This window comes from Natrix helvetica (assembly GCF_964273705.1).
Source record: "Natrix helvetica genome assembly, chromosome: 2".
Classification (NCBI taxonomy): Eukaryota; Metazoa; Chordata; class Lepidosauria; order Squamata; family Natricidae; genus Natrix; species Natrix helvetica.
The window spans coordinates 166,628,409-166,641,533 of NC_138552.1; the positions used below are offsets into that span (position 1 = coordinate 166,628,409).

At 36.9% G+C, this 13,125-nt stretch overlaps 1 protein-coding gene across 4 annotated transcripts in view; it reads left to right on the forward strand.

Annotated features, from left to right (window-relative positions):
• ADGRB3 (adhesion G protein-coupled receptor B3) overlaps positions 1–13,125 on the forward strand; it is a 514,089-nt gene that overhangs the window by 200,516 nt on the left and 300,448 nt on the right. For all 4 annotated transcript variants that reach the window (XR_014174267.1, XM_081940251.1, XM_081940252.1 and 1 more), the window contains exons 8-9: positions 10,088–10,189; positions 10,931–11,037. Coding sequence is in view for 3 of the 4 variants with exons in the window: in XM_081940251.1 (XP_081796377.1) it covers positions 10,088–10,189; positions 10,931–11,037 (209 nt within the window). In the remaining variant the exon portion in view is untranslated. The remainder of the gene's footprint in view (positions 1–10,087; positions 10,190–10,930; positions 11,038–13,125) is intronic.

A 13,125-nucleotide genomic window follows, 5' to 3' on the forward strand; every position in this document is an offset into this window, starting at 1 on the left:
GTAGACAGACTTCCCCGACTTCTGTGCTCCAGGCACATTTCCCACTGGTGATGCATAGCCCTTGGAGATTGCAGCAGATTCTTTGCAATGCTGACGGCTTGTTGCTCTCCATGCATAAAACTTGCAACTGGAAAGTATTTATGAATGTTTGGAGCAGAGATGAAATGGATGTAGGTGGTGACTGCAGTTTGTTCCCTGTTTGAGGGCTATAGAATACCAAGGAAAAGATTTTACAGCGATAAAAGAAAAAGAAGATGCCACAGTGTTTATATATGAGAAAGCGTAGGTGGAAAGGCAAACTGAAGACAGTTGTATCAGTTTTGGTTTGTTGGTTTGTGTCAGTTTTGGTTTGTACTGCTCCTTTGACTTGACTTCTCCTTGCTCTTTCCTGGCACACTAGGATCCTTGGAGTGGAATTTGGTATTGGGTGCATAGTTTTGAAAGTGACAAGGCAAAGTTATTCTAAGGCTTCTAAAGTCCTTAAATTTTTATTTAGATTTTGGAAAGAGTCTCTTTTATGCCATGTGCTCCCAAATGTGCAAAGAAGCCCCACCCTTGCCTCCAGAAGTTGTAAATGCTCCAACACTGGAAGTTTTTAAGAAGATGTTGGATAACCATTTGTCTGAAGTGGTGCAGGGTTTCTGCCTAAGCAGGGAGTTGTACTAGAATACCTCCAAGGTCCCTTCCAACTCTGTTATCCAATCCAATCCTATCCTATCCTATTCTATATCAATATAATCAATATACTTTATATCAGATATACACTCTAATGTACTAGCTCTGCTTATGGTGCATGTTATGCCCGGAACAGAGAAGTAAGGTATGTAAAATTCACTCTCTGGAAGCCAGAGGGATGCCCCCCCCCCCCAATGTCAAGTTAAATTAGACATTGGATTGCTTCTCCTCCCTCTAATCCAGCCTTGGAGTTGGAAGTCTGTGTTTTGCACTCTGATCTTGTGGCTGATCTGAGGTTATGGACAGTGATAATTCACTAGATCTTTGTAGCTCTGAGGCAGTCTGGCTGTCCTAAGTAATTTTATATTATTTCAATAACTTTTCTGAATGTATTCCTTTCTGAATTAAACCACCTACTAAAACATTTTTTCAGAAACTGACAAGGGCATTCCAACCAAACAGTAGGATTCCTTTTCCTGCAGTTTAGCCAACTCCTGAAAATTCATTTTTTCCCAATGTTCTCTTTGCTCCAGAAGTGGATACATTCTAGAACTTCTGAAATATGTCTGCTGTCATCCCCAGATAGCATCACCCCATGTGAAGAAAATCGGAAAAAATAAGGCTCCAACAAAATTCCAGACTGAATATAGTCATTTTAGCTCATAGCTATTTTGCATATAATTCTTGAGGGAGTATTGCCTGTGTAAATAATCAAGTATGACTTTTGATTACAGAAACAAAGCCCTATAATTTTCTTGGCAATCCTAATGAAGTTCTGTACCCTGGTTTTCTTTAGGAATTATGAAATGCTGTATTTCTGGGGAGGTTTTTTTTGGTGGTCTCTTATCCAAGCACTAATCAGGATAAAGACAACTTCCATAAGTTGTCTTCAAGGAGAGCTAAGTTTGCTAGTTTCACTGCCTACTGGTAGGCAGTCTGTTAATCAATGGGCCTCTTGTTTTATTTCTTGACATTTTTTTTGGTAGAAAGTCCCTTTCAGTATCTCATTACCCCTCATTTAAAATAATAGATGACTGTCAGGGATTATTTATTGACATATTAATTCCAGCTCCAAATTCAAGTAGAATCACTTCTCTTATAGTCAGGTGTGATGCTACTTGTACAGCGTCTTCTGTGATCTTACAGACTAGCAACACTTGAAATGAGCATAAATTAAGGATCTGTCTGCCTTAGAGATGTACATTTATTGGCAATTGTGACCAGCAAGTCATGATTTATAATTATCATATAGTTAAATCTCTTTGATCTTATAAGAAATTTTGTCATGCTTATCAGCTTTGTGCATAAGGCCAGTAACATATAATCATTGCTGTTTTGATAGCTGGTGAAGGAGAATAATTGAAGGAAAATAATCTAAGATTACACTGTGCCAATTCAGAGGATTCGTTCAGGCATAAAAGCCCTGATGAAAACATGAATGCTTGGCATGCAAAATGGCAATTCCTTCTACGATTTGTCAGGGACAGAAGTGACTGTGTATCCCCAGGATATAAGCTCTAGAAGAGCTATGCCCTTGCATCGACTTAAGAAATAGACTGCTAGGCTCTGGAGTCAGCTAAACAATTGCTCAAATTAATTTGATGGAATTGTTTGTCACAACATGGAACAGCTCCTTCTGTGTGCAAAAGGGAAGAACTGAAAATGGATAATTTGTCTCTTGTAAGGCTAAGCTGAATAAGAGTTGGAAAAAGATTTTCTAAATGCTGTGAAAATAAGGACAAGTCACAAAAAACAGCCTAAAGTTTTTACTTCCATACCCACCTCCAGTAAAAAATAATAATAATATAAATTAATGATAATTTCAAAATATTCTATTAGTTTTATGGGGAGTTCTTTTTTTTTAATTGTTTAGATCTAATCTAATTTTGATTAAAAACAACTTTAGGTCAAGAAATCATACTCCATAGTTACCATTATCACCAATAAAACAGAAATGTTTGTGGTCCACAGCTGCATGTGGCTCTGGGCAGCTAATACTGCAGCCCCACAAAATCGAAAACTTTTAACTTTATTATGTGACTTATACAATGTGCATTAATTATATTTTATATGCAGCCCAGGACAATTCCTCTTCTCTCAATGTGGCCCAGGCAAGCCAAAAGGCAGGACAACCTTGGCTTAGATATTAAACCAAAGATGAAAGTTCATCTTCACTTTTGTAAAAATAGAACAGTGATTTCATTCTGAAAAAAAAGAAGAGTTATTTTAAGAGTGAAAGCTCAAGTAACAGAAAAAGGGTTTTTCTAAAAAGAAAAAAGGCTGATCTACGTTAGTGACAACCATACATCTGAAATTTGTGTGCACAATCATTCTTGTTTATTTATTGTATTTATACCTATATCTCACAACAAATAACAACAATATAAAAGCCATTCATTTATTTAGCATACAGCATCTACAGAGGTAATGCAAAGTATAGCACGGAGCATATAAGCTTTGGCAAGATTTTTTAAAAAATAAACCCCAATGCAATACAAGATGTTGTTGATGTTTATGCAATTTATAAACCTGTTTTATAAATATATAAAAGGGGGAGAGGGAGAGAGAAATTTTGAAAATTTTGTTAATGGAGATTGTCAGGGGAAATTTCACCCTGAACTAATGAGGTCTGGAATCGACGGCTTTTCCAAACAGCATATCCTAAAGAAGCGGAAAAAATAAAATAAACCGAGAACATGTTCTAATGAAAACAAACTTTAATATGAAAATAAAATGAAAATAGAAATAAAACGAATCTATCTAATTGTTACATTTTGGCAAGAACAAATGTTGTCCACCTTCTTCGGCAGACGAACAAAGATCAAAAAGGAAGAAGTCTCTGGAATGTGTGATGAGCAGGCGCAATACATCACTTGCTGATAAGACCTATGACCTGCGCAATAACTCTTTCAGTAACTATTCAGTTCAGCTAGCAAACCAATTAACACAGTGACAGAGATCACCAGTACAGAGTTCATGAATAGATACTTTTTCTATCCATTCAGTAGGCAGGGATGACACAACCCTTCTTTCTTTGAAATCTTCTTTTTTCCCCTTCCCATCAACATGCCCAATGTGACTAATATTATTGCACAGCATGGCTAACAAAAACAAAACTAGGGACAAGCATAATATAGCAATAGGCAAAATAAAAATGCTGCTACTTCCTGGAAGCAAATTTTGTTCATTTATTACTTCTAGTCAGCTTCTTCTTTTAAATAAGCTCCAAACCAGTTTATACATTTTTATAATTTCAAAGTTATAAATGTGTTGTTTATTAATAAATATAAAATTAATAAAGAGAATATGATAGTATGTCAAATAGCAAGTGGATGATAAAATTGAAACCATATTTTAGAACCACGACTGCTAGCATGGTGATCCATTTGAAGAAATCATTGAAAGAGACATATCCAATTTGCCAGCTAGCAAAGAAAAAAATGAATATTGAATATTGGCAGAAGTTACTACACCATCAAAAACCTTTATGTAAAGTTTGCTACCTCATCCCCAGTTAATATGTGGACAGAAAAAAGCTTATGCCAAAGTTTTGGCCTCTGATAGTAAGTATGGCTTTTTAGCTCAGCTTCTCAGACATTTCTAAGATGGTGTTGGCTGATTTTTTTTCCAGGTATAAATGGAATGGGAGTACTAGAGTCATCCATTTCCTAGCACTAGCAATAGTATTTAGGCTCATATACCACTTTATAGTGCTTTACAGCCCTCTCTAAGCGGTTTACAGAGCCAGCATATTACCCCCAACAATTTGGGTCCTCATTTTACCAAACTGGGATGGATGGAAAGCTGAGTCAAACTTGACCCAGTCTGGATCGAACTCCTGGCTGTGGGCAGAATTAGCCTGAATATTGCATTCTAACCACTGAACCATCATTTTCTAGGCATAAAGGTCTATTTGGGAGATTGCATATCTTCCCAATTGTAGCAAGAAAATCATAGATACACACAGGACACCATCCATCAGCCCACTTGTATAGCCAACCAAGAGTGATAAGGTCCTGTAAAAGTTATTGGATGAAGTCTTAGCAAGTACATCATTCTTTTTGCCTTGAGCGTATATTCTCCTAGTCCTTTTCCAGTTCAGCAGATCTGTCATAGCTATTCAGGACTGCCTTGCCCTTCTTCACTACTATTCCTTGTACTTTAAAGGCATCACTGTTAATTTGGTTTACAGAATTTACAGCTAATTATATGGGGAGAGTACTACCTAATACACCATTTAAAGGATTGCAAACAAGTAATTCTGTGTATTGTTCTTTTCTTTTTCTTATGGGTAACATGCTTATGCAATGATTAGAAAAACTGACATATTTCTATACTCTTATGAAATAATAGTATCATCTGATGTTATTTGTCTGCTAGGCATTTCTCTTCAGATATATATATATATATATATATATATATATATATATATATATATATATATATATATATATATATATATATATATATATATATATATATATATATATATATATATAATATATAGGCAATATATATATATATAGAGGCAATATATATATAGGCAATATCTATAACATTATTTTCTCCAGGCTTTCCTGCAACAATAAACTTGTGAAAGACACTGACTGGCCATAAGCTACCCAGTGTAGTTCTCTGGTAGAGAGTCGACTTGAACCTGGGTCTTTTTTTATTCTATAATTTTAATCACTACATCACACTGACTTTTATGTAGAAAAGCTCAGACTCAGATCAAACTATAAATGCTTGGTAGAATTTTCAGGATAACTTGAATTCCATTCTCATTGTCGCTGAGTGCAGCTGGATAAAATATGCTTTTAAATGATACATTTAGCAATATACTTTTAAATAATATATTTAGAACTGGCTTGTCTGTAATGCGTGTTTTTTTTTAAAAAAACCAATATGGAGTAAAGCCAGATTCTTCTTTTTGTTTCTCTCAGTGGCATATTAGTGTCATTTTGTAGATGTTGCTGTGTATTTGTTTTACTCCTTTACTGGACTTAAACAGCCACCCGTTTTAACCAGCTAAAATTCAGAGAGTGTATAAATTCACTTTCAATCTGCTGTTCAAAGCAAAATCGAGTGCAGCTCGCTGTTAGAACAGTGTTATGCATGTTAAAGCTTACAGATTCAAGCCCTGGTATTATTAGTTAAGAATGAAGATAGACTGTAGGAACTTACAGAGGGAAGCTAATATTAAGCTAAAAGAACAAATGCAGCAGGATGGGATAAAACAGCTTTTTTTTGTTCCTTTGGTGGCTTTTTACCTCTGTGGCAATGTATCACTGCATCCCTTTATTTTAGATAGTTTTTTTTTTAAAAAAAGCTGTTTATGAAGCCTGATTATGCACATAGATAACTGCATATATTCATTATGAGGTGTGGGTTTAAAAAAAAAAAAAACCAAAGCAAAATAGATCAAATTGTAAAAGATCAGTCCCAGTACTTTGAACCTGAAAAAAAAAATATTTTAACATTTAATGAACTATGTGCCATCAGGATAAGAAGCACTGTGTGCAAATCCCAGGGAAAAAAAATCCCCAGGCTTCAGAACAGTTCTTTTTTAGCAGTTAGGATGAAGTGAAAACAGCGCCCTTTCTTAAATGTTTGCCATTAAGATATATTCTTGCTCTTCTGGCACTGTCAGCTTTCTTGACATGATTTGAAAGAGCTTTGACTGAAGTAATTTTAGCAACCTATTTCATGCACTTCACATTAGCTTCACAGAAACATCTGTAGGGATATTTTGTCATCTGTTAAAGTGCTCATTTCTTGCTTCCACAGAACTTCTCATTTCCACTAGATGTGGAAATGTTTGCCATTTCAGGGCAAAAAACCAGGGTAGCGTCCCAAAGAAATATTCACGCGCTGAATTAGTGAGGCTGTAGTCACAGAAAAAATGCACAGCTTTGTGCGATATATTTACAGAAGCCGATGTAAATCCTGATTTTAAAATACCAAATGAATTACTATATACAGTAAATGTATTAAAAGAGTCTCATGGCACATGAATAACTTTCCTTTTTAAAGAAAAGTAGTGGCAGGTGCACGTTGGGGAACGTCTTCTGTTTGTAATTTTGAAAGCATGTTTTTCGCTGCTCTTGCAATGCAATTGTGAGGCTGTCCATTCATAAAATGGCTGCCGTGGGGGATGTAACTAGGCACAAAGCACAAATATACAGAATGTTCTTGGTCATACTCTCTAACGTGTCTTCAAAATGCCTCTTGCTGTCCCTGCTTAACTTTTGCCTTGTTTTGCAATAGATCAGCATACTTTTAAACAAACTCTAGGTTAATTATCTATTTTTTTGAAAAAAAATCTAGGAAGTGCATGGGTTTAGTTGGTGCTCAGAAGCATTCCTAGAAGTAAAAAAATGAAATAATTCTGGAAGCAAATATACCACTAGGCAGCTTTGCAAATTCTTTTTCTTCTTCAAAGAAAAAGTATATTATTAGTATACTTTTCAGAAAACAATTGCTGAAATATAAATACAAAATTCAGTTGGGTTCAGGAGAATAATTAGATACATGAATATGCTATTTTTTAACGTTGACATAGATCTAAACAACAGCCAACACCCACCAACTCTTTGTGTTTGATCTAATAAAAAATCCACAATAATAAATTTTAAAAAGCATATATGTGTCCAGGAAAAAAAAAACCATAGAAAATACAGGTAGCCCTTGACTTACAATCACAATTGAGCCCAAAATACATGTTGCTAAGTGAGACGTTAAGTGAATTTTCCCCATTTTACAACTTTCTTGCCACAGTTATTAAATGAATCACCACAGTTGTTAAGTTAGGAAAATGGTTGTTAAGTGAATCTGGCTTCTCCGTTGACTTTACATGCCAAAAGGTCACTAAAAGTAATTGCATGATCCCGGGACACTGCAGCCATTATAAATATGAGTCAATTTCCAGGTGTCTGAATTTTGATCGTAAGTGGGGGGGGGGGGGAAATGGTCAGGCGGTCATTTTTCAGTGCCATTGTAACGTCAAATGATCAGTAAATGAACTGTTGTAATTGGAGGACTAATGTGTAGAACAAAACCAGATTCCCCAACCATCTATCCCAAGGCCTGGAAGAATTGCTGAGCTTTTCAGTGCCTTTTGGAACACCATCAGGCTGGGAGCCATACAGATTTTTAGGGAAATACTATTCCAGAGAGTAGGCACTGCAACAGTTTATCTCACCCACTGGTTTCATATGGATGCTTCTCAGGAAGGGTGAAGCTGCCTGAATCCAACCTTTTCCTCACCTCATCAGTAGTGGTTGAAACAGACCATAGAGAAAGAGGGGAGAATCACCATATGGTGCCTTCCACTCCCAAACTCTGCTGAAAGGGATACCGTGATTGACACCATCACAATTTAAAACAGGTAGTTCCTTTTAATAATTTAAACAATACAGCCAAAAGATAAACAGAGGTAGATGCAAGCATTTTGTATTGACTCATCAGTACCTACATGACAATAACATGGTTAAAATCAGCTTCAGAGACAATATCTAGCAAGAGCCTTAATTAAGCCTATAATGTATGCAGGAAAACAACCAATGGCAAGCCTTACACACACGGGAAGCGTAGATTGACATTAAGCCAGGGGTGTCCAAACTTGGGAACTTTAAGACTTGTGGACTTCAACTCCCAGAATTCCCCAGCCAGCCATGCTGGCTGCGGAATTCTGGGAGTTGAAGTCCACAAGTCTTAAAAGTTCTCAAGTTTGGACACCTCTGCATTAAGCCGTTTTTCTTCAAACAGCTTCAAACTGGTCATGGCAACCGCCTCAGCAAAAGGCATGAAATGAGAGTTCCTGTGGCACAGTGGAACTTTAAACGTAGAGTTTTGACCCTGTAGATAGTGTCTCATAATGGCCGAAGAAGGCATTTTATGGCCATGATTTGCTGCCGTTGTTGGATTACTCAAGGCTGTTTGGACCCATTTCGGAAGATGTTCCTTTATTTTGAAAGCCAAACAGCTATCAGTTCTGCCGATGTAATTGTCTTCCCAATTACAAATTGGTAAACACAATGTGTTTTGACTCTGATAGGTTGTGCTTCCTTAATTAGGGGCAGCAGTAGCCTTTGGGTTTCATGTAATATGTGAAGCTTCACCGTACTGAATGTTGCCTCAATTAAGGTGTTCATCACAATTGGCTGATAGATCAAGGCGCACAAGGATGAATGCACCATCCTGTTAATGACCATCAAAGGTCATTAGCAAGCATGACCGGGATTGTTTTTGTACTTTGTGCCTGAAATCTTATTGGAAAGGGTCCACATAATCTATTTTCTCCATGATACTTTGGAACTATTGCCCACCTACCTCCTTAACAACCTTCCTTCTTGGAAACTACAAAGAAATTGTTCGGGATTATTGAGTCCAGCAATGTTTTTTTAAGGAGGGTCAAAGGTATCACCCACTTCCTGGGAGAATCTGGATGAATCATTCCCAAACAGCTTTAAATATCCAGGAAAGGTTTGGATCTAAGAAACAGGTGACTGGGTTCACAGTTTGAAGGAGCTACAGACTGAAGCCCAACACAGGGAAACTCACAAGACCATGCACCAAGCAGCTCAACTGCACTTGCCTAGTTGGAATCCAACTCTCAGCAAATCTAAATGATTTTATCTCTGGGATCACTAGAATATTCTTCCAGCAGTCCAGTAGATGTTCCTGTGATTCATCCCTACTCAGCAAAGAATCAGCCATCCTGATCAGAGTCATTGGACATCTATCTTTGGATGCATAAAGGTAGTGCAATGACATTTTGCCACCATTCCCATCACATTATAATCCCAAATATGAGCTCTTGATCAGGTTTGGTCAAATTTTCTCTTCCTCTAATGATGCTCCAGACATCTCTTCTGGTGCTTCATTTCCCAGAGCTGTTTATAAAACTAAAACTAGGATCAGTGCACAGAGAGACAATGCAATCTAAGGCTTCATTTGCAGCCCATTCCATTCTGTGACCAAGGCTTCAACTGAATGCAAGCCAAACCATTTTAATATTCCTTTCAGTTTGGACACTCATCCTATATGCTTGCCCATTCCTTGGGGGTGGGGACCAGGTTTCCAGACATTTAGAGAAGATTAGCAAAGTCAGGCCATCTATGTAAACCTTTATAAGGGATAGCAAATCCTGTTCATTTTGCCTGGAAACTTACAAGAGTCCTGGAAATTGCAAGGTGGTATCACATGATGTTATACTTAAAATATAGACACAGCCTCATGCCCCTGCTTGAGGCTGGAGCTTTATACCATTCCGGTCAAATGTTTGTCCAGTCTATTTTTGTAAACTTCCAGCACCCACAACTCCTGGAGGCAAGCTATTCAATTAATTAATTAATCTTATTATGTGTACCTGCCAAGTCCACAATTCATATTCAGTGTTTTTAAATTGCAGCACCTTATGAAATATGTCCGGAGGATTATTTGATATCAATGGTTTGGAAAAGGACGCCAGCAGGGGATATGGCATTCAATCGATGCCCTCTTAATGCTACAGGTATTGTTACTGTTTTCTTTTAAATCCAAGCTGCATTATTATAAATCAGAAAACATATTGTCCCTTTATAAGTTTATATGATTATCGTATTCTTTAAACTGAACTCTTCCGATCCTAAATAATGTATACATTACTTTTTAAAATCTATATGTTTCCCACCTAGCCTCCCTGTAGTTCCTGTAGTAAGCAATTACTGATTTATTCTTAAGCTAGTTTGCTGGAAATAATGGCATGCTCAAAATGAAATTCAATAAAATTCATAATATTACCCTGTTTCCCCCAAAACAAGACCTCCCCAGATAATAAGCCCAATCAGGCTTTTGAGCGCATGCGCTAAAATAAGCGCTCCCCTGAAAATAAGCCCTCCCCGAAAATATTGCAACACAGCAGCAGCCATGTGGTGACCACACTCTCCGCCTCCTGCACCTCAAAAATAACAAGACCTCCCCCAAAATAAGGCCAAGTGCTTATTTCAGAGGTCAAAAGAAAATAAGACCCTGTCTTATCTTTGGGGAAACACGGTACCATATTTTACACTGACCCAGTATTGTTGAGCTGTTTTTCCTAAGGAAAAGCTAATACTTCCTATTATAATGTTATATTTGTGTGAGTGCATGCTTTCAACAAGGATACATAATTCTTCTGAATTGACTTCTTTTGTTGATTTTGACTTGTGTTTCCATTGCATTTTCCCCCCTCTCCCCCCTGTTCCTCCTTCTCCTTGTTCTTTATGACTCACAGGTACCACTAGCAGGCGCTGCTCTCTCAGCCTTCACGGAGTGGCCTTCTGGGAACAGCCGAGCTTTGCTAGATGCATATCAAATGAGTACAAACACTTGCAGCATTCAGTAGGTGCAAAGCCAGCTTTAGTACTTGCTCTATTTATTCATTGCTAAACAACAGCATTAAGGGGATAAACTGTTTTGCTATTCAGTCAGAACATCAGATAGAAAAAGAAAAATAAACATTGCTAGAGGTGGGGGGGGGATATGCATACCATTTGTTTTCATCTTTTATTATTTTATTCCGTTTTATTTATTTTTTTACTTTCCTCAGAGTTCATGTAATTATAAAATTATGCATGGTTTCTAGCATTTCTATTCTTTCCCTTATAAAATGTTTATAGGCAGTGGAAACAACAAACTTCTTTAGGTTTACTGGGAATCCTGATTGTGAATATATTAGATTTCCTGAAGCTACAGAATGTTTTATAACTCATTCAGCCCTTTAATGGTACGCCCATAAATCAGTGGCAGGGATACATTTTTATCCTCAGTTCTACTTCAGCTGAGAACAAACACAGCACCATAAATTTAGTGCATGAGATAACCAAAGAAAAATGATAGAAGGGCAGGTTTCTTTTGAAAAGTGAATCAAAGATCTTCTTTCTTTTCCAGATAATATGAACATATGGAAGTTCATTTCCCTCCATTCTAAGTATTGTTTAACTTGGAGTGGTATCATTATATACTTTATTCATTAAACATGAAACTCAGTCAACTGAACATTCAAAAATGCATCACAAATACCATTGACTGGTATTGATGGTTGATACAGGTTGCTGCCAGCATCCTAAGTACCAAGTATCTTCAATTATTGTTATCTCTTTTATTCATTAAACATGAAATTCAATCAACTGAACATTTAAAATGTATCACAAATACCATTGACTGGTGCTGATGGTTGATAAGGGTTGCTGTCAGCGTCCTAGGTATCAACCAAGTATCTTCTTAAAATATAAGATGTTCTGAGTAGCGCAGTTTTTTGCAGTTCCGCTGGTGTTATTGCAGGAAGCTGCAATTTCTTGATGTGTTTTGTAAAATTCTTTGCCGTGGTACCAAGGGTCCCAATGACAATGGGTACCACTGTTACATGCTTCATCCACAGCTGTGCAGTTTCGATGGCCAGGTTGCGATATTTCGTGATTTTTTTCCAGTTCTTTTTCTTCGACTATGGCATCTCCTGGTACAGTGATATCAATAAATTGTACACTTCGGCCCTTGACAACTGTGATATCTGGTGTATTGTGTTCCAAATGATGATCCATCTGTATTTGAAAGTATATTATTATTATTATTATTATTATTATTATTATTATTATTATTATTATTATTATTATTATTATTTACACAATTTATAGGCTGCTCCAATTAACTGACTCTGAGTGGCTCACCAAATTCACTCTTGGGATTAAAACAAATAATGGTGATACTACTTATTAGGGCAAAAACAACCAGTCAAAAAATCTCATAACTATTTCTCTCATTCTCCAAATGCACTTTCCTCCCTATTTTCTTCTTTTCACAAGACCCCGACAAATACTATCATAGGGTGCTTTCGTTTCTATATAATTTAGATTGCACTGGGAGTACATAGCTTTCTATAAATGCATATCAAGTACATACCAGTTAGAAATGCTATTCCTGCTGTTGCCCTATTCCTCCTCCTCTGTAGCCAGTGGAAGTGTATGCATACATCTGTTTGGGATCTTCAAAGCAGCCCTGCTGTTTTCCTCACTTCTTCCCCAATCAGAGGGAGTGTGACCTGGAAAGAAGGAGTACCACCCTTCCTTCTGAGCAGCTGCCACTGACGGAGCTTACACTGAACCTAACAACTCATTGTGAATACAATAATCTTCAACTGTGGCTTTTCTCTCTTCATAAACTTGTTTTTTAGGGTGGGGTTGGGCAGATGAAAACAAAAGTACAATAGAAATTATCCTCATTTAACGACTGCCTCATCGGGCAACCATTTTCACTTACAGCAGTAATTTCTAAGTAAGTTTGCAACTAATTCTCATATTTATAACCTTCAAAGATTTGTAAAGTAAAGTAAGCTGAAGTAAGATCATAACCACAGTTGTGGTTTTCACTTAGCAACCACTTTGCTTGACAATGGAGTTGCTGTGAGGAGTCTTGATTTTGGTCACTAAATGA